At 41.9% G+C, this 21353-nt stretch overlaps 3 protein-coding genes across 7 annotated transcripts; 2 read left to right on the top strand and 1 right to left on the bottom strand.

Annotated features, from left to right (window-relative positions):
- Positions 1 to 1909: 1909 nt before the first annotated feature.
- LOC115739641 (serine hydroxymethyltransferase 2, mitochondrial) lies at positions 1910 to 7989 on the top strand. 3 transcript variants are annotated; one of them, XM_030672850.2, is made up of 16 exons: positions 1910 to 2020; positions 2148 to 2198; positions 2400 to 2486; positions 2663 to 2784; positions 2908 to 2984; positions 3350 to 3474; positions 4202 to 4294; positions 5183 to 5275; positions 5378 to 5575; positions 5693 to 5797; positions 5906 to 5971; positions 6088 to 6165; positions 6732 to 6843; positions 6925 to 7035; positions 7142 to 7320; positions 7723 to 7989. In XM_030672850.2, the coding sequence occupies exons 1-15, from the start codon at positions 1925 to 1927 to the stop codon at positions 7288 to 7290; spliced, it is 1563 nt and encodes a 520-aa protein (XP_030528710.1). In that variant the 5' UTR covers positions 1910 to 1924; the 3' UTR covers positions 7291 to 7320; positions 7723 to 7989. The 3 variants fall into 3 exon arrangements, with proteins under 3 accessions (XP_030528710.1, XP_030528709.1, XP_030528712.1); XM_030672849.2 differs by having other exon boundaries at positions 7142 to 7324; XM_030672852.2 differs by having other exon boundaries at positions 7142 to 7324; positions 7713 to 7989.
- A 1242-nt stretch (positions 7990 to 9231) lies between these two features.
- LOC115739640 (glycine-rich domain-containing protein 2-like) lies at positions 9232 to 14842 on the top strand. Of its 3 annotated transcripts, XM_048275266.1 has the most exons (11): positions 9232 to 9790; positions 10327 to 10490; positions 10754 to 10871; positions 10992 to 11246; positions 11653 to 12108; positions 12594 to 13105; positions 13436 to 13631; positions 13865 to 14020; positions 14113 to 14488; positions 14552 to 14658; positions 14704 to 14842. In XM_048275266.1, exons 1-10 carry the CDS (start codon positions 9788 to 9790, stop codon positions 14587 to 14589), a joined length of 2274 nt encoding a protein of 757 aa, XP_048131223.1. In that variant the 5' UTR covers positions 9232 to 9787; the 3' UTR covers positions 14590 to 14658; positions 14704 to 14842. The 3 variants fall into 3 exon arrangements, with proteins under 3 accessions (XP_048131223.1, XP_048131221.1, XP_048131222.1); XM_048275264.1 differs by having other exon boundaries at positions 9234 to 9790; positions 14113 to 14658; XM_048275265.1 differs by having other exon boundaries at positions 9234 to 9790; positions 14113 to 14660; positions 14708 to 14842.
- A 200-nt stretch (positions 14843 to 15042) lies between these two features.
- Positions 15043 to 16786, bottom strand: LOC115739642. The gene has a single exon (XM_030672853.2). It carries the CDS (start codon positions 16656 to 16658, stop codon positions 15207 to 15209), a length of 1452 nt encoding a protein of 483 aa, XP_030528713.2. The 5' UTR covers positions 16659 to 16786; the 3' UTR covers positions 15043 to 15206.
- Positions 16787 to 21353: the final 4567 nt, after the last annotated feature.

Genomic DNA, 21353 nt, shown 5'->3' with positions numbered 1-21353 from the left:
TATTGAAAAGATTCCTTAAAAAACCTCAAAACCATATAAACTCTCTCTACCCATCGGAGCCGGCCGCTAGCATTGTTTCGACCACTGCCCCCGACGTCGTCGGCCCCCCTCATTCAGTCACTCCCACACAAAAATCTCCCGAGTGTAAGCAATAATGTCATTCTATACGCGGAAATTCTGAATTAAAGAACGTTAAATCTTTATGCTTTATTCATGATAAGGAGGATGAAGACATACATCTATTCATTGCAATAATTTTACAAAATGGTCGTTGCAAAGACAGGAGAAATGAAGAAATTCGATTTCTCTCCCTTAACCCCCTTTTTTTTTTTTGTGTTAAAGTATTTTCTCTGATGGAGGATAGAATGTAACTTTTCGTTATGTCGGGTTGGAGAGGACTAGACCTTTTTTGATACGAGCTATCAATAGGTGCCTCTTAGCACATAAATATTAACATCTTTTCATAAGAGTAGCATCTTTCCATGGCCAATAGGTTTTTAGAATTTAAATGATTATTAAATCATTGATTAATAATATCATGTGTGGCATAATTATTCTTACATCGAGATGCGGTTAACATCATGAGGTCGAGGTCATCCATGTTGCGGACAACTTTTGAGACGAGCTCCTTGTCGACTTAGCCTCGGGCGGGGTGGACGACCTCAAATTGGTACCAGGCAAAAGGTATGGAATGTATTCCTCGAAAGAATTAGATGTTTCAATTGAAGCCGGGAGTACGCATCGAAAATTCGAAAAGAAACGTTGCATAAATTGAGGACTATGGTGTCATATAAATTTCCTCGTTAACCTTCTAGCCATTCTCGAATCTTAAAGCGTTGTCCAATGAACATATTTGGATCGGGTCAATGTCAATCTCGGTCATGTAGATTTCACGAGCCCGCATGATAATATGTGCTAATCATACGTGGTAAGATTCAAGTTTGGTTTCTTGGTTTGGAATTAAAGTGAAAAAAAAGTACTTTTTTCTGAGTCTTTTTCTTTTGCCAACTCGATATTATCGTCACGTGCGAGATAAAGGCCAAAAACTTGACTTTACTAAATAAGCGAGAAAAGCCTTTGCTATTTAGTTAAGCACGCTAGCAACAATCAAATGTAACGCACACTAGAAAGTGTTTCAAAAGGTGTCGGCTCCCTTATAACCGACAGCATAGTTACGTTTTGGTTTGGAATTATGGCGAAATCTTTTTTTTCACCATTTCGTTAAAATTTTAGAATATCGTTTGAAAAATCATGAAAAAAATTTGAAAATGCATTTTCACATCAGTTCTTACAAATGCTAAAAGTTTCAAATGTTTTGAATTTGAAAAGAAGACTGGGAAATTATCTATTCGGTCTTAAAACTAATATATGGATGGTAATGCGATCCTAAACATTTCAATTTTCATAATTTAATTTTAACCCCTTACGCGAGATTTCAATGTGATCTCTTCGATCAATTTTCGCCCGAAATTGCTGACATGGCAATGCGACGATGATTGGACTGTCGCGTCGGCGATTTTCAATAAATTCGTCAAGGGGGCTGTACCAAAATTTTGTACGAAACTTTAGAATAAAATTAACAAAAGTGAAAAGCTTAAAATTGATTTGATATTCGTACAATAATTCTCAGAATATAAACAAAATTGGAAACAGGGAGGACAAGATATGGTGAAAGCCAAAATTAGACAAATCACCGCTTGCTGCTTCGGAAAGCGAGCTCATTGGCCTTGGTCTGTTTGGGCCCCACCTCGTGTCAGAATCCCACAACAACAACTTCCTTTAAGGAAAACAAATCAACCTCGCCACCAACCCGACCCCCACTTCCTTCCCGCGACCCAACCAGATTCTTTCTGCGACTGAATAATCTCAGGCTCGGTGCGTAGTGCGAGAGAGAGAGAGAGAGAGAGAGAGAGAGAGAGAGAGGATGGCAATGGCGTCGCTTCTCCGACGACTCTCCTCGCCGCCGAGCAGCTTCCCTTCCGTTCGACCTCTCGCCTACGGCGGTTCCCTCCGTTGCGCGGTTCGTGTCCCCCGCCAACTCGAATTTTTCCATTGGATTCGGTTTAGTTCATTGCCTTTTGTGTTGTTTGTGGCGATCGAAACCCGGCTCTTCATTGACGCGTTTCCGATCTCAAATCATTTCGCAGTCTTCATTTTCGAATGAAGCAGTTCAGGACAAAGAGTCGGCTCGCGCTACCGTAAGCACTTCTCTGTCGCCGTCGTTTTGGTTCCACTTCGATTTGCTTACGTGCGCTTCTCTCTGTCCTCGACGTGTTCGTTGTGATTTGCCAGATCCACGACGGGGATTGAGTTGGCGGGAAAATAGTTCTGTGGATTCGGTTAGGCTGATATTTTGTTATGAATGCGTTGAGATGCCCTTTTTGTTTTTTTTTTTCCAGTGGATTAAGCAACTGAATGAACCGCTGGAGGTCATTGATCCTGAAATCGCCGACATTATTGAACTCGAGAAAGCGAGGCAATGGAAGGTGCGTCACTTCAAATGGGTTGCTTTTTTTATCTTGGTTGAGTTGAATGTGGATTGACTTCTGTCTCAACCTTGGATAGATACGGGTGTTGAATATTGTCCTTGGGGCGGATTTCTCTCCTTGGATAATCTGATGTGATTGTTGATACAATAAGTTCTTTAGAATTTAATTTGCAGGGCCTTGAGCTTATTCCTTCGGAGAATTTCACTTCGGTGTCAGTAATGCAAGCAGTTGGTTCGGTGATGACTAACAAATATAGTGAAGGGTATCCAGGTGCTCGGTATTATGGAGGAAATGAGTATGTTTAGCCCCATCACTCTTGCATTATTGTGAATATTGTTTGTTATAATTTATGTAGATATTCATGTAGGGCATCATCACCAATCAGCTGGAGTCAATATTTTCTCTGTTTCCATGCTAGGTATATAGACATGGCAGAAACTTTATGTCAGAAGCGTGCATTGGAGGCCTTTCGATTGGATCCTGCAAAATGGGGAGGTAATGCATTGTAGCTTGGCACAACGGTTTATGGCCCTGAGAACAGTTAGTTTGGACTCTGGACATTTTACTTCTCTCCAATGAAGGGGTATCTCCATAGTCGATGATATTTGATCAAACGGTATGTAGCTAGAAATAACATAAAATCCAACACAGCAGACAAAATGGTGTCCAGAAATCAAGGTGCAGTTTTTATTATGCACGTGGAAGAACACTGTTTTCTATGCTTTTCTTTCTTTCTATTTCCCCACTTTTACTTGACTCACAAGTTGGGCATGTTGTCTCTATAGTCTATAAGACTCTGCAGAAAGTGTATTTAAGCATCAGACCTGTGTAAGTTAAACCTATGTCGTCTTTCTCTGCAGTTAATGTTCAATCACTGTCTGGATCACCAGCCAATTTTCAAGTTTACACTGCATTACTGAAACCTCATGAGAGAATCATGGCACTTGACCTTCCTCATGGTGGCCATCTTTCACATGGTTACCAGGTAATTAAGAATCCTCAATGTTTTCACTTTTTGGTAATATCATGCTCCTGTTGTACAAAGGATTTTTATGCTGTCTCATATTTATTAGACATTATATGCTAGTTATTTTCTGTGTCTACTTATAAGCTTCAACTTTTTCTCAGTAGTAAATTTGCTGGGAAATTTAAATGGAGGCTTAAGCAGGGAAAAATTCTCAATACTGTACCTGTTATATCATGAAGCTGTGCTTGATGAATTAGTGCGCAATAATCTCCATCTCTTTTTTACTTCAATTCAGGTATGCAACTATTAACATAAGAAACCAGAAATGCTGTACTCTTGCTCTTGAATCATAGTCTCAACAAGGCCTTGGCTTGAAAGAGTGATTAAATAAGAGAAATATAGACCCCCAAAGACAGTAGTAGGTTATTCTCATACAATAATGGATGGCCCTGGCATGTGGACACGCGGCATATTTTTAATCAGTCTGAATTGTGTTTTATCTCTTTGGAACACAGTTAGTGTACCAAAGATTATATCTCTTTTGTTATTTCTATTGAAGAAGGAAGATAGTTGCTGTTTATGGTGTTCAGAGTAGCTTCTGAAGAATTTTTGTGATGAAATAATTTGACCAAAAAAAGTAAATAAACTGAATGGCTTGCAACTTTAACAAATTATTGCTTTTGCAAGCAGTAGCATTTTAGCCTTTACAGTGGCTGGTTCTGATAGTCACATTCTTATTTTGCAGACAGACACGAAGAAAATATCTGCAGTTTCCATATTTTTTGAGACGATGCCGTACAGACTGAATGAAACCACGGGATATATTGATTATGACCAGGTACTTTTGAGTATGTTTCTCATCTGTTGCTCTAATTTACGGGAGGTGAAGAAAATTTTCATTTCAGCATGCCTGAGTTGTGTTATATGGACTTCTACCATTAATGCTTCATAATTTTTATTCTCTGGAAGGATATATCAATTCCAATGGGTGTTTAGCTTAAAACTATATTATGCTCACCCACGCACAAGTTTTTATGCATGAATGAATTGGTGATGCGTTCAGTAGATTAGGTGCACTTTGCATATTAGGAATTCGATGATATCCTGTACTAAAATGTGAGTCATGGTTTAGTAGTGTGGGCTCTGTCCTGTTTTCTTATGTCACAATCCTCTCTTTTTGATATATACTACATGTAAAAAGGTACAAACATAACCAAGCAATGGAACACAATTGTCATAATGTCATATTAGATCATTCTTTTCATTTTCCTTTTGGCCAAGCATATATTAAACCGTTCAAGCGCAAGAACTTAACCACCTTCTGACTTCTTTATGTATGCTGCACGGACTATCAATGTAGAACGCGACATCCGTTTTCTTTAGTATTGTAGGAATGCTAAACATTAAATTAGCCACATCAGTGCTTCGCATATCCCTCAGAAAAGTTTCTTTTCTATTTCCCTAATAACAATTGATCAAATCAGATTCAAGGTAATATCCGAGTATTTTTGGTAGTCTAATTATGTCAGATATTATGGAATTCGCTTGACATCGACGAGAAGTGAAGTTACCAAAATAATCTAAGAACTTTTATGCTTAAATTTGCAATTGTCCTTTTCATTGAAAATAGTTAAATGGTCTGTTTTCTTTTACGAAAATATCCAGATTCAGCTATAATTTTGTGGAATTAGTAATTGGCTGAATTTAACTTACTTGGACATTACAGTTGGAGAAAAGTGCGATCCTCTATCGGCCAAAGTTGATAGTAGCTGGTGCTAGTGCCTATGCACGACTCTATGATTATGCACGTATTAGAAAGGTAAATTTCCTTGATGACTTGTGTTATGCAGCTTCATAATCATTGCCAAATTTCTCTAACACCTTTTATGCTTGCTTTGCTGTTCCCTACTGGATTCCACAGGTCTGTGACAAACAAAGAGCTATACTGCTGGCAGATATGGCTCACATTAGTGGGTTGGTTGCTGCTGGAGTCATCCCATCTCCCTTTGAATATGCTGATGTTGTGACAACTACCACTCACAAGTCACTTCGTGGGCCTCGTGGAGCAATGATTTTCTTCAGAAAGGGGCTGAAAGAGATTAACAAGAAAGGGCAAGAGGTGGTGGCAAATCTTCCTTATTTTGCATGCCAAACATTCAAAAGTTCGTAGCATATGGGTTGAAGTTAGGGTCTTGAATACCTGTGGATTGATCATATATAGAATTTTATTCTTTAGGTTCTCTATGACTACGAAGACAAGATCAATCAGGCTGTTTTTCCAGGACTTCAAGGAGGCCCTCACAATCACACCATTGCTGGCTTGGCTGTTGCACTCAAGCAGGTTTTATAAGCAAAAAGGATTTTTTTGGATTGATTTTATTTTTGTCTGTTTTGCACATTTCATACTGCAGCAAACCATTTTAAATCATTGGTTTCCATCTGTTTGTAGGCCATGACTCCTGAGTACAAGGCCTATCAAGAGCAAGTTCTCAGCAATTGCTCAAGATTTGCTCAGGTGATTAAGGGCTATAAGCCATCTTTCACAAGATTGCTGACGGTTGTTTACCTTCTGTTTCTTTCAATATCACACCATAACTTCATGTGTCATTTACTGTGGCGTTAAATGTTCAGAGTCTGTTAGAGAAGGGCTATGAACTTGTATCTGGCGGAACTGAGAACCATTTGGTCTTGGTAAATTTGAGGAACAAGGTAAATAAATTTCTCAATTTGTTTTTCCTTCTCGTTTTTGTTTCATGTGCTGCTTCATCTGCAAATTACATACTTCAACACGGGGGATATATTTCCCCTGACTGATTTACACTAGGTTTAACATCTTCAGTGAGAACTTATTTCTATGCCGATTATCAATTCTCTCTACACAACTCTCTCGATAATGTTTCCTCTAGCCAGGGAGCAAAGCTTTTAAAGCTCTGAAGTGCGATTGCATTTCACTTGTTCACTTTGTTTGTCACATCTTAAAGTAGGACTTAAGACAATTGGGGAAAGTGTAAAATATTGATGAGATAGGTTGTTTGTGCTAGGTTTTTTGTGCCCTTTTCCCCTTATTTTTGTTTGTTTATTGGATGTTCTGCTTTGAAGGTATCTATCACTGCAGTTCAGGCGATGTTTATCACAGCCTCTAGTTTTGCAGGAGATCCTAATTACTTATATGATATTAATGCTTCAAGTGTTTGATTGATGGTACAGTGAAAGGAAACAAACTATATTTATTTCAAAGTGGATCTCAATGACAAACTCTTACATTCCTTTCATAGGGTATTGATGGCTCTAGAGTTGAGAAAGTATTGGAGTCGGTTCATATAGCTGCAAACAAAAACACTGTCCCTGGGGATGTGTCTGCCATGGTTCCTGGTGGTATCCGCATGGGTGAGAGCCTTTTCCCTTTCATTTTTTAATATATTTCTCCTAGGTACTTGATTTTTTATCTCACCTTGTCTGGTGCTCCAGGGACCCCTGCGCTCACATCCAGGGGCTTTGCAGAGGAGGATTTTGCAAGAGTAGCCGATTTCTTTGATGCTGCTGTCAAATTGGCCTTGAAGGTCAAGGCTAATTCTCAAGGTTCAAGGACTCTCGCCTTTGTCCACTGACATACATGACTGTTCAACATCACCCTGATCCATTGTTTGTGAGCTTTTCTCAACTTTTATGATTTTTGCCAATGCAGGAACTAAGTTGAAGGATTTTGTGGTAACCATGCAATCAGATGCCAATGTTCAATCTGAAATTGCAAAACTCCGTGAAGAGGTGGAAGAATATGCCAAGCAATTTCCAACAATCGGCTTTGAGAAAGAAACAATGAGATACAAAAACTAAAGGAGTCATCCTGATGTTGCAGCTTCAACAATGGGTAATCTTCACTAATTAGTCGAACCACATTTATTAAATCGTTGCCTGTTTTGGATATTGAAGTCAGAAAAGTTGGTCCACAATATTCTGCACTCCACCATTTGTTTGGCAAGAAAAGAGAAATCCGGAAGTAGGGTTATACATAGGATGTGGCAAGTTCTCTTCTCGATCACGGGCATTGTCAGATTTTTAGATTTAACAAATGAATCAGATGTTGTAAGTGGAAGAATTGTTTGCCAAATATTCTCATAACATAGATAATCCGAAGCATATCCTGCTTTACAAGGTGCTTTTATGGGGTTGCAAATTTAAAGTTTATGCAATGCAAGTTGCCAGTATGCATTATCCTTGCTCCTAAATATTCCTTGCGGTGTTTTTGATACCTTAAGCTCTCCACAGATTTGCTGCCAGCACGCATAGGCCATGTCATGTCTATTCTTGTGAAAACGGCTGGATCGTTGGACATGGCTGGTAGATTGGAGGACTCAATCCTTTTGCTTTCTTGCAGCAGTCTCAGGAGATTTGTATACTCGGGCCTGTTAAGTGTCTGATTTGTTTCCTTTTAAAATATGTATGCTGTGAAAATTGAAGTATATTTGTCAACCCAAGAAATAAGAAAAAAATAAAGGGAGTTTCCCTTCCGGCCACGTGTCATACCAGAGTGCAGGTGGTCTCTTAACTCAGAAGAGGGTAGACAAAGTTAAGACATGCATATTGAAATTTTTTTACTTTTCGCGGCAGTGTCAGCCTGTAACCTAGGTCAAAGTTCGGCACCTTCCATTCATTGTGATACACATGGGAAACAAGTCTTCTTACAGTAAGGAAATGGTTCGAGATTAAACATTGTTTACCCCATGATCAGAATGAAGACACTGTTAAATGCTCGAACGCACTGCCAAGAAGAACTCCACAAGAGTGGATGCACAATTAGTAGCTAGGCATGATGCACCAAATGCACAGGCTCGTGGTTTGTTGGTTTGTGCCAGTGAAGTGAGCATGCACCTGCATGGTGCCGAGTTGTGTTATATTGCTTTTAGGGAAAGACAAAAGCCGCCGTGACGAAAAAGAGCTGCATGAAGTGCCTCTGATATTCAAAGCTGACAGACCTTAGATAGGCTGATCCTCTTTGGCATCTTTATCGGCATTCCCCTTCCAGAAACTTGCTGTCTACAAGAAGTTTGTAGCTTTGTATTGAAAGGAGAAAACAAGAGCATGCGATTACGGGAAAAGCGAAAAAGAAGAATGCGCGAAAATGGCTGTCGAGTTAGGCAAAACCTTGATATGTTCGCGTAACAAAGCATAACCTCATAGTACTATAACATCATATGTCATTGGGAATCTTTCCCTTGTCGAAACTTAGCTTTTAGCAGCAGGAGTTCCATTACTTACACTTTTTCCTTTGGAGGGAGTGTTAGTACTGTTTATTTTCCCTCCTCGTCCCGCAAGTTAAAAGGATGAATCGTCCAGATATCTCGTGTTGGCAAATAAGGGTGTCACGGAATAGGTGCCTGAACAGCAAGAGAAATAATTTCCAAGTGATGCTTTCAAGCAGGCAACAACAATTAATCCATCAGCCACGTCGCCTATTGATTTTCTTTTGTGACACACAAAACTGGATTTGTGCGCCTTGGTTGCACAGTTATACAACTGTTTACTCATTCAACCTCAGAGGATGAACTGTTTTCGAACACGAGAAACGAATGATGAAAATAGCGGTCGGAAGCCTTGTCGCAAAATGTCGTTGGTTGTATGCATACAATCCCGGGACCGCAATAGCGCTATTGCTAGCCAGCACAAGTGCAGTTGAGCACGGACGATAGCGTAGTATTTCATACTTAGGCTCGAATTCATTCCGACGATGAGAACACTATAGAAATTCTGTCTCCACCCACAAAATAGTGGTTCTATCCAATCCTAGGAATAGGAAAAATACAAACATTTTTCCGAGCTTCAGTTTTGTGATCAAGCGAACCTGGCTCTCGCATTACAGTGTTCTGTCGCGGCATCTAATCTAACCAAAGGAATCGAGGTCGAAGCAGGAGTTACCAACACGACTAATTGTCTCTCCAATGAGCTGTTGAGGGAGATCACACATAACTGATGACATGAAACACGTTGCCCGATGTAACCTGGCAACTAAGTGATGTTTCTTGCGTGCATGCGGAAAAGTCTTCCCAGAACTGCAGCTGAAATCCAGGAAAGCACCTGAAGTGTGACTAGCACCAAAACTCAGAAGAGAGTTATGTTTTTTCTCAACCATATCCAAAGATGAAGTTCATTCCTCCATCTTGCTCGCCGTTGATCCTAGGGAATCCATATATATCAACCTCCTAGACATTAGACAACAGCCGAGACAAGAGAGACACAAATCCAGTTAAATATAGCACTTTCATCATAAAGAAGGTCGAGACTCCTCACCATCTTAGTGTAGCATTTGCTCGGAGAATCACAAAAGGAAAGAGCCATGGTAAGGAATTTGCAGCGCATACAAAGTACAACCTTGCATACTGCAAGTATTGGTTTCGCAATTCTACATTCCTAGGACTTGCGAAATGAAGATCTGAATTGAAGATTCAGAGCTCACAGGTGGCCTAGTGTGAGTAGGAATTAGAACCATGAAACTGTTATCGTCTACTAATATGAAAATCGATACAAGTGATGTAGCATCATCCTTAAAAGTTTTCAAAACAAAGTATGACAGGTCTTATATTAGTTTTTGAAAGTCAGTTTGCATTTCAGGTACAGCAGACATTAATAACTAGTGAACTTGCATGATGTCCAGTGACTTCTACTCTCTGCCCCAGGTCAAATTCAACAATGACATAACAAGATTTGAATCCATCATCTACGCAGAGTTTTGCCTTTTGGGTCACTTTTAGTTTACTATCATGAGGAATTCTGGAAAAGAAAATTGATTACTTTAGCATATTAGGATGTGCCTACGTAACGGTAAGAGATCTTTCCCATTCAGAAACTCTATGGTTGCTGACGTCCTTTGTGCAGGTAATGGAGCAGAAGCAACAAAACCTGGAGTGGGCTGAAGCACAGCAGACAGTCGTGAGCACAGACCTCGTGGCAGGTGCCAAGCAACAACTACAGTTTCTAGCAGCGGTCGATAGGAATCGGCATCTCTACAGCGGCCCAGTGTTGGACCGTGCCATTTGTCGGTGAGCAGTGAATGGGTCTCGGACCATTGAGTGACCCAGATACGGAGATTCGAAGAGTACTTGTTGCACCTTGCATACTCATGAGATAAAACTTGTCATGGAACTTTAGTCCATTCTTTCGGCTTTAATCTTAGTTAAAGAAATTTCACTCTCCCATCATGAGATAATTAATGTTGCAAGGACTTGAAGATGGTATATCTCCTTTTCACACTCCTAAAAATATCCACCGGTTCTCAGATCTTTCAATTTTGTGCTAATTTCAGATACAAGCATTGTTGGCTTCCACTGCTCGCCAAGCACATGGATTCTCCGATTTCTGAAGGACCCCTGGTGGTGCCTCTTGACTGCGAATGGATATGGCACTGTCATAGGCTAAACCCGGTAAGACTCTAATAAGGCATATGTGTTTTGCTCTCTTCGAGAACTCTGTCAGCCTTTTCTGCTCGTTCTTTACCATCAAAGGAAATTTTCCCAGTTATGCGCGTTTTCTGGTTCCCCTAGGTGCGGTATAAGATCGACTGTCAGGAGCTGTACGGGAGGATTTTGGACAACTCAAATGTTTTATCATCTCTCCAAGGAACCTGCACAAAACAAACCGAAGCAATCTGGAACAGAATGTATCCAAGTGAACCTTATGAACTTGACATTAATGGCAACTCGTCAAAGAATGGAGCTGGAAATACAATGGGAGCCCCGAGAGACAGTGATTACGACTTAGTTGCAGCTGTCAAGAGGCAGAGTTCATTCTTTTACCAGGTACAGGGATGAATTTATCAGGAATCAGAGTTTTTTAAATCACCTAAAGGCTAAAATTCTTTCAGAAGGATCGTGTCTAGACTCCTGAAGTCCTATTCTCACTGACGATTCTTCACGTCCCTGAATTTGAATTCATATATATCACCGTCCCAGTTAAAAAATTTGTTGCATCTAATGAACTCTGGCAGTGGGGATATAGGGGGTACAAAAGAAACTCAGAGAAACAGAAAATCACATCTAACTAATTGAACTGAACCCAGAATTTGGGGTTGATATTTTTTTGGTAATTTTCAGCTCAGGTCACTTCCTGGTGAAACACATTGAAGTGCACCTCTGGCACATGGGTTTTCTCTAACCTTTCTTTTGACAGTGGACAATTACTCACAGGATCTCTTCTCTTGCTCAGGTGTCCAGACCGTATATGAACGACGATGTACTTCTTAAAGAAGCTGTGGCCAGATACAAGGCTTTTCTCTATCTGATCAAGAGGAAGAGAGAAAAGGCAAACAAATGCTTTTGTGTCCCGACTTACGACATCGATCTCATCTGGCATGCTCACCAGTTAAACCCCGCTTCATACTGTAGAGACACAGCGGCCATCATCGGGAAGGTGTTAGAGCATGACGATACTGATTCCGATCGGACCGAAGGTGGAAAACTCAACATGGGGTTTTTCCAAACCACAAAGTTGTGGGAAGAGACATTTGGTATGAGCTATTGGAAGGCAGGAGCAATGCATAGAGGCAGCCCTCCATCTCCACTGACAATAACTCCTCTTCAGCTGAATACAGTGGCCAAGAAGGCAGTTTCGTCCGGCGGGTTTCAGAATGCCATTCCACTTCCCCCAAAAAAGCTAGTAGAGGTAATTAAATTCCAAATTCCTTCACCATATGGCACGAACCACCTGAAGGGGGCTATGAAACCATACTCAGCACATGTACAGTTATCTGACAGTAGAAGCTGCACTTAATATATGGCTTTGTCCAAATATAGAAAGGCTGCCCCCACTCAAATCTTTAGTCGCGTGTCGGAAGAACTAAATGAGCTTCAAATGCAAGTGCGACACTAACTGTTCCTCTTCTCTGTTTTCAACTTTAAGTCAAGTCCATTTACAGCACATGATTTGTTGATACATATAGGAAGCTACTCAAATGTTATGCAACTCTTTCCTTGTATATACGCTGGAATTTGGAACACCTAAGAATTGCAATTACAGCTAGCTTCATGCTGGAGATAGCTCATAGATAATCCTATAAGCTTCAAGTTTATGAAAATCTGGGCGCACCACTAGATTGTAATGCACAAACTCGATAAAATCGGTTCCTCATTTTGTAATATCTTGTAAAGGTCATGGTGGAGATCGCAGCAATCAAAGGCTTACCAGTTAGGCATCGAGGCAATCTCTTTGTCACCTTGAGAAAAGCTGAGCCAGATGTGCACTTCAACACCAAAACAAGACTAAGCATACAGTCTGAATCAGGGAACAAACAGGTCGCTAGCTTTCAGTGTGAACGTGATGGAGAGCTCATTTTCGAACTTATGCGTCATACGAATTTCACTAAATCAGAAACGCCACTGGGAAGAACTTCTGTCTCTTTGACCAAACTGTCGGAGCCCGGATCTCCCCTTTGGATGGACAATTGGTTTGAGCTCCCAACAGACTCGGAGACTTTGGATTCCAGGCCTGTCAGCATCCGCATCATCCTGTCTTTCACTCCTCCGATTCCAATGGAATACATGTTTCAAATGGTTCCAGCTAATCCATCAATGGAAAGTGCTCGCTTCCTGCCGCTTCTCAGGAGGACTAATCCTGACATCCTACAAGAGAAAGGCAATAAAATCATCAACATCCAGATGAGGTATATGCATTACCGAATATCTAAACCATTCAATGATGAGATTGCATTTTCTTTCTAGTACAATGTAGTGAACGTATAAAATTTACTGGAATGGAGCTCGCTACTGTAATTCGCAAGCTGTTAGAAATTACGACATGGTTTGATGCATGAACCTACGTTACATTGAGCAACACATTTAATTGACTAGGGTTCTTAGGATCCGGACCATCCTATTGGTTCCCAAAAGCTTCCATCCTCCTTCCTTGGAACTACAAATGTTCGCTGTCCCTATAACCTTACACGTGCAGGATTATGCAACCATTAATCAGTTTTCAGTATTGACCATGATAGGGATTCCAAAGTAGTTGTGGCAGACAAAAATCAGCTTCCAAGAGAGCTGATTAGAACAGCTGGAGATGGTAAAACACATCTACTTGCAGAATTACAAGGAACAGGATGGTCCCTGATGAACTCTACATGGTTCTTTCACCTAGAGGGAGATTCCTCAGGAGACAGCCATGTTTTTAAGCTCACGGGTGATAGACAAGTAAGCATCTTTTATTCTTCTAATCTTATTCATAATCCATATTCTGTACGTGTAGAACTGCTCATGAAGAAACATCTCAGCCAGAGATTAGATGGCGATGCAACAAGTGCTTTCGCAATTTGACAAGTCCTTCCACAAGTTCTACTATGTATCATTTCACAATGAATTACAGTTCACTCTGGCAGAGTCCAGGCTATCAATTAGCAACTCATTGCACGTGCTGTACTCTTTAGGTGATTATATATCCTGGAAGGAAGCTAGAATATGAGGTTAGAAACAGTTGTGAGAAGGAAGATGAACAAGGAGTCCTGACAGCCGTGGAATTTTCAGCTGAATATCCCTACGGGAAGTCAGCGGCATTGCTCGATTTGAAATGTGGCATACTAAAGGTAAAAGCGACCATTTTTTAGTTGTCAAGACCATTTCCAGATAAAAGGAAGAAAATGAGGAATTGCTAAGAGACAACTTCCCTGATTGACAGGTGAAAGAAGATTGGATGGTACTGCCTACAATAATATTGGCATTCATACTGTCGAATATGTGGCGACACATTCCGAAGAACAAAGAGAATAAGGAATGGATGGATGATGCTCTGGATGCAAGTATCTGCAACAAGGAAGACAACAGAAAAGAGGTGGAAGGCAAATGCTCGAGCGACCTTTATGCAGACAAGTACCAATTTTTGGCAACCTCTGTCATGTGTTCAAGTTGTGTCGATGGAGTTGGCAATGGAGTTCATGCGCAGGAACAAATAGAAACACGAGCGAATTTTGGTGGCAGCAATGAAGGTGCCCCCAGTGCAGATAACCGCAATGGTTCTTCGGTAGAAACAGTGGCTGCGGGCGGATGCAGCGGTTGCGGCAGCGGTTGCGGCGGCAGTTGCGGCGGGGGGAACTGCAGGGGTGGTGGTTGTGGTGGAGGCGGCAGTTGCAGCAGCCGTTGCAGTGGAGGTCGCTAGAAAGGACATATGATTGATGTTGAAGTCTAAACCATAGTATATTATGTCAATTTCTGGTCCTGACAGTGTGTAGCATCCGTTGCAGTTGCAGCAGCGGTTGCGGCGGCCGTTGCAGTGGTCGCCCAGACTGAATTATATAGTTCGTTTAAAGTGTCGACACATATTCAAACACGATAATAGTACTACCGATGTTGTAGCATCTTGCAATTTCCTCCCTTAACATGTTCCGGGAAATTGGCGGAACTGAACAATTTGAAAATCTTCCGGCTGAAGCCGCCGAGCAGTTGAAACCCGACATTCTGACAGTGGATAGTTAATTAAACGACTCATAAGAACATTCACAATTCAATTCATGTAAGCTTTACGAGTACAAAGTCTCAAATGGGTGACTCAGGAATCAGGATTTGCTTCAAGCTACAAGGAATGCAAATTGAATGTGTGAAAAAAAAAACAAAAAGAGAAAGAGAAAGTTAATGCACTCCAAACTCACTCCTGAACAAGAACATGATAGCAGAGGAGAACGCTCAAAGATTGAGCTCACGTTCGGACAGAGACGATAGAATCAATATTGAAAGGCGTTCACATGTTCAATTCACCACTATAGACAACAACTTCAATCATATCGAAGAAGATTGAGCCCCCTTTCCCACAACCTTACCATCCTGATTCGCCACCCCAGTGTCGCCGCCCTGCCTCCCGTCAACTGCCGCTTGATATGGATAGGGTGGCGCCATTGATCCCGGCATGGCTGTGTAGTAAACCTGACGACCCGACCCGTCATACACCACTGGAGGGAAACCCGGCTCAGCTACTGGGGCCTTTTGCTGTGCCTGCACCACTTGTATTCCCTCTGTGCTATAAGCCATGAACTTTGGCGGCTGCTGCTGAATTGGTGCCTGTGGCACTGCATTGTACACCGGCTGCTCCCGGAAAATATCCGGCATCATCCGCTGCACTCCGTAGTATGCCGCCTGGCCAGGTTGTCCAGTCACCGGACGCATCACCTGTGGTGCCCCCATGTAGCCGCCTGCCGGAGCCTGCATATAATAAACTTGCTGCTCATTTCCGGCTCCCGCAATTGGATAAGCTCCGCTTGTCATGTGGTGTTCCGATGGGAAACTTGCCGGAATCTGCATCTGAACCGGAACAGCCACTGGCCCCGGAGCCGGCGATGCTACCTTCTCAGGTGGTCGCTGTCCGTAGTAGTCACCGGCGGAGGCTCTAGGGTTGACAATTGCATCGTCCACTTTTCTATGCAACAGATGAACTTGCTCGTGTCCGGCTATGTGCATCCTCCGCAGCTCCTCAATCTGGCGGTGAATCTCTTCTTGTGAAATTACCGGTTCTCCGATCACGTGCCGGTCCTCCGATCCGCATTCTGATCCGGCTGCAACATCCCTATCGAGAGCCGCCGTTGCAGCCATCGCTGGCGGATCCTGCAGCTTTCTCGCTGGGAATCCTTTTTCCAAGCCGAACAGGAGGTCCGGACTCAGCGCCGCCACTCCTGCGGTCGATTCCGGTGGCGACGAACCTTCCAGACTCCGCATCTGAACCGAATTCAGGGCGTCCACGAACCACTGGCTTCCCGACTTACCCTCGCTGTCCGCGAAACTCGCGGAAGCTGAACTGGTCATCGGGAACAGGAAGACCCTCAACCTGGCGGGCTTGGCAGACGCGCGGCACAGCCGATCGTACTCCAACATCATGTGCTCCAAATCCTCGTCGTTGGTGACAGAGATCAGCGCGTCGAGGTCCTCGCCGGGGAGCTGGTACTTGAAGCAGGCCTCGGCGGCGCCGCCGCCGCAGAGCGACGAAAGCTTGGACATGAAGGAGGAGAACTTGACGCCGCGATCGACGGCGAGGATCTTGGTGTCGCCGCCCACGTAGGCGAGCTGGTTGTCGTGGGAGCGCGGCTGGATCTGGCCGCCGTAGCTGCACATGAAGCGGACCCTGTAGCTGTTGGGGAGGGGGTCGTCCCAGGAGGAGCTCTCGAGGTCGACGTCGCGGGAGCGCGGCGAGGAGTTGCCGGAGTCCGGGTACGAGGAGTGGGAGTAGGCGTTGTTGTCCATGGCCGAAATGGCGTGAACTTCGAGGCCGAGATCGCGTCTCTCTCTCTCTCTCTAGGGTTTCGAGCGTGTCGAGGGGGACGCCATTGGAGATGAAACTTGGAGTGGGGTCGTTGAGATTGCACGAGAAGAACGCAAAGGAGAAGAGAGAGAGAGAGAGAGAGAGAGAGGGAGGGAGTAGATTCTCGTCATCTGACGTGGCCGTCTATTATTGGTGGTGGGTCCCATGGAGGGAGATAATATTTGATAATTAAATTACAAAGAAAGTTTCGATAGATCAGATTATATTTAGCGGTATAGATTAGGGGCCAGCATGATTCAGTTCAATCCCATCTTAATAAAATATCCAACTGAACTGAATTAATATGATCACATAAGTCATAAATGAATAGTTCGATCGGGCGGATTGAGGAAGAAGAAGAAGAAAAAAAAAATCAAACCGAACCAAACTTGGAAATTTCAATTTTGTTCGAGAAATCACCTTTACGAACGGGATCGAATAGAATAATTGTAATCCAATTTCAATTTGGTTTGGCAATTTGAAACCAAACTATGATCGAGCTCGCCATATATCGCATGCACACACCACGCGTGGCATACTCTAAATTCAATCCGAATCAAAGTATACGCATCCTATTCATACAAAAGGGAAATTCAAAGGTCAGTTGCACAGATGCTTTCGAAATACCACCCACGCGACATGACTATTCTTAGATGTCTATGTGCTAAGGCCGATAGGCATCAAGAGCGAACTTTGACGTACTTGATAGTTAACTTTTTTATTTGATGTCCTTTTTTGGACTTATCATGTTTCTCTTGTTAAGAGAAAATTCAGGTATGCATAATAATTTAAGCGTTCGCGTTGTTTCGTGTAATAGTAGAAGCCGATTCTTTTATTTTATGAAAAACACGTCAATTCTCGTTGATTCCGAATGCGATCGAAACCCGACGAATTTGAGTTTCCTGTGAATTTTTTTTTTTTTTTACCGTCGCGTCTTATCTTATGCCCTTAATCTCAATCACAAAATCACATTTAGGGTCGTCATCGAATTATCGAGAAAAAGACTGTATGAAGGAATCTAATCATTACTATTACAATCAATAATTGCAGTCGCCCCCACCACACCATCGGGTCGTGTTAGTGGGCCCCGCTGGGCCCGTGGGCCGGGCCCACCTGGTTGGATCGACTAGGAGAGGATTGAATGGGGAGGATTGCGTGGAAGTAATGCCTTGAGAGTGACCCCTTTTTTTCTGTTGCTCAATTGCACGTTTACAATGCCCTTTTTTTTTTTCCTTTTTTTTTCATTTTATCCTTTTTATTTATTTATAATATTAATTGGAGAAGAGGATAATATAAAATATGGGATTCGAATTTGATGAAGAAGCCCCAACGACCAATTGTTGTGGTTACCATTATGTTAGAATATCCCGACCAAAAAAGAAACAAAATTATGTGAGAATGTGTATTGCGCACCAATTGTTGCTGATGCCTTCTTCTCGGTTCCTTGTACTCCTTCTTCCGTAACCCGAGCTCGTTTGGGAATATTCTTATCTTTTTTCACGAGGTCATTTTCCTTGGAAGAAACAATAATTAAGGCAACACATTAATTCGATACGTTGTCCACGTGCTATTTTACTTGATATTTTCAAGGGCGGAGGGATGGAGATTTCGAATTCCGAGCAGGGAGAGGAGTGTCAATTCCGATGGGGGTGATCGATAACGTCGCCACGAACAATACGTGTCACTCGGGCCGGTCACTATAGCGCATTGATATGCTGCCTATCGGATAAAGGAAGGTCTGTTCAAGGGAAATTTCGAAGTATAAATAGCATTTTTTGTTTTAACTATAATCGAAAAATGCCCCGAGAATCAACTTTGGTTTAATGTTGTTCAGCCAAAAAAAATAATTACACTTATAAAAGATTTAGGTATGTATTTTAAATAAAGCGTAATCGAAAAATGTCATTCATGAGTAAAATAGGCATACGAAAAAAATTAGTGAATGCATAATTGGAATAAAAGCTGAATGCCTAATGCTGGTGGATAGTGTTAAAAGCTTTTCGAGGACTTCGAAAATACTAACATTTCCCACGTGGGCTCCCAAAAATAGTTTCCAAACGACGTAGCTTTTGTCTAAAGGTTGGAGGTCCAAAGGCCTTTAGAGTTGTCTTTCATAGTTGTTCTTAAAAATCTCTTCGAGTATACTTTATAAGGCTTCATTTATTCTATGCAAAATTTCGGGATCATCGAACAGACGCTTTTGAAATATGAGTTAGAAATAATGCAGTGATACTTGTTAATGGAAAGCTAAACATTCTATCTTACAAGAGGATCAAGGCACGCTCGTGCTACTGTCAATAAAAAGCCAAACTTATCACTCTCGTTCAATGTTACGATTTTTCCATCAGAAATTCAACCCCGCGAAACGGTGTTCTAGCCTTTTATGAGGTGTTTGACAACCACCTCGCAATTACAACAACTTCAAGCAACTTTTAAGAGATTGCTCGTGACGGAGCTAAAATTCTCGTTTGGGGAGGGGGGGGGGTCGAAATGTTCAATCTACTTGTAAATTGGCTGTTATACTTTGGTGCAAGAATGGGCTGTAGGCCAAGTCCATCCACACCCTGGACTTTCCATATTAACTTCTTGTGTCTTGAGGCTACGTTTGGTCGTCCTGAATTCTAGTCAGAATAGGACTGGATAGGATATGATAAGAAATCCGATGATTTGATCATATTCTATCTACAAACATTGACACAACTACCAAATACAATATAGGATAAAACATGTCCTATCATGGCTTTTATTTGGACCACTAAACGTAGCCTAATTGTTTTCTCTTGGAGTTCGAACTAAAATGGCCATTGTGGGTCTTGTGATTCATATTAGAAGGCAAGCTAGCTCCAACACTCGTGGCATCCAACGGCTATTGCCTATGAAGAAATTTCTTAGTAAATAAATCGAGTACTTGCTAAACAACTAATTGAGAAAATACTATAATCCTCGTTACATTAACTGTGGTCTGAAAATTGAAGTCGCCCTCATAAAGTATGCTTGGACAGTTACTAACAAGACTCTTGTTACATCAAAAAAAGGAACTGCAAAAACACAAATTTGATCACGTAGTGTCTCTTTAGGCTGGTGATTATAGCATAGGAAAAGTGACATGGCTCCAATGGTAGGTTCAGTGCTTCACTGATCAGATTAAACAGCACAACCTAGTCAAAATTTCCGGAATCTAATAATGTCAACAGAGCTATAATGCAAAGTCTCCAAGGGAGAGAGAGAGAAGACATGGCTCCAAGATTTGCAGATAGAACAAGCCTAGAAAGCCCACAGAACTCCTTTCGAGGAATCAATTTTGCAAAGTCAAATTTTTCTAAGACTCAATGGAATGACAACTTCCAATGAAATTACTAAATAATCCAATATTTTGTCACCTCCAAGTCCTTAAAGTGTCATCTAAGGGCATGTATGGTAACACTCGTTGGAAAGTGTTTACGTTCCAAAAGTGTTTCCGAAACACTTTCGGAACAGAAACGCGTATGGTTAAAAAATGTTTTAAAAGTGTTCCGAAGAACACTTTTGAAGCCAAAAAAAGAAACAAAAAAAACTTGTTTCTGGATTTTGGAACACTTTTTATAAACAACTCAAGGGCGAGCTCGTGCAAGTCACCACCGTGCACTATCGTCGGCGAGGAGCTGAAGCGGCCGCCGCCACCCGCCGATTGTAAATCCTTCCTTTTGGTGAAAAAAGTATTTTTTTTTTTTTTTGCATTTGCCAAACACGTTTTTGTTCCCGAAAATCATAATCAGAAACAGAAAGACAAAAAAATGTTTTTGTTCCAAATATGTTCTCAAGAATAGAAACGTTACCATACGAAGCCTAAGATTCTTAAAAACTCTAGAAAACCTTCAAAGCGAAGTATCACCAAATGCCCCTTGATGCCCAAGATCTGAGAATAACATACATCTTATTATCTCCAGAACCAACTACTACATTCAAGAACTGACTCGACCCCAGATTACTCAGGCTTTGATCTGAACTGAGCTGCCATTATTTGACACCACAAATCCCAGAAGAAAAATACCAATTCTCTGTACCCATCCTATAGCAGCATTAGGAACATAAAAAGAACAGTTTCTCACAAACGAACCTGTACCTCCAGAGGGCAAAGAACTTCGTCCACATGTACTTGCAGCCTGCTGCAAAGTTGAAGAAGAAGCTAGACTCAATGAAGCAGTGTTTCTCACCCTCTGGAATTTTCAAACTTTCAAGTCAATTTCCTTTGGGAAATTTTCACGAACACCTGGCGGGCAACTACGACCAAGTTGGAACAAGTTTCATTTTTCCAGCTCCAGTCATCGCCTCTGAACTGCAGGGTCAAATTAACCCAAGACAGAGTCGAAGCAAATTTTGTCTTCCTGTACCAGCCATCTTCTCAGAACCAACCCCAAGTGGGGTTCATTTTAAAGCCCATTTATTATTATGGATGGGCTTTTGAATTTAAAATCCATTTGTGATTCGTCCCGTCCAGTTGACGGAAAAACCCTAAACCCGGCCGCTCGTTCTCCAAGCTCCACAGCGCCAGCGTCTGCTGCTACCAAGTCTCGACGGCTCAACTAACTTCCGGCCGCGGCCTCGCTTCTCGCCTCTCCACTCTCGGTCGCCTCTTATCACCGGTCGCTCTTGGTCGC

Source organism: Rhodamnia argentea, chromosome 2 (genome assembly GCF_020921035.1).
Source record: "Rhodamnia argentea isolate NSW1041297 chromosome 2, ASM2092103v1, whole genome shotgun sequence".
Lineage (NCBI taxonomy): Eukaryota > Viridiplantae > Streptophyta > Magnoliopsida > Myrtales > Myrtaceae > Rhodamnia > Rhodamnia argentea.
This window is presented reverse-complemented; position numbering and strand designations above follow the sequence as displayed.

Bases quoted from the DNA above. Each gene is read 5' to 3' on its own strand.
- LOC115739640 (XM_048275264.1), top strand. The intron at 10,491-10,753 runs GTGAGCAGTGAA...TGCTAATTTCAG, and splicing joins TTGGACCGTGCCATTTGTCG to ATACAAGCATTGTTGGCTTC. The intron at 13,632-13,864 runs GTAAGCATCTTT...TGTACTCTTTAG, and splicing joins AGCTCACGGGTGATAGACAA to GTGATTATATATCCTGGAAG.
- LOC115739641 (XM_030672850.2), top strand. From the start codon at position 1,925: ATGGCAATGGCGTCGCTTCTCCGACGACTCTCCTCGCCGCCGAGCAGC. The intron at 2,985-3,349 runs GTAATGCATTGT...CTTTCTCTGCAG, and splicing joins GGATCCTGCAAAATGGGGAG to TTAATGTTCAATCACTGTCT. The intron at 7,036-7,141 runs GTTCAAGGACTC...TTGCCAATGCAG, and splicing joins GGTCAAGGCTAATTCTCAAG to GAACTAAGTTGAAGGATTTT.
- LOC115739642 (XM_030672853.2), bottom strand. From the start codon at position 16,658: ATGGACAACAACGCCTACTCCCACTCCTCGTACCCGGACTCCGGCAAC.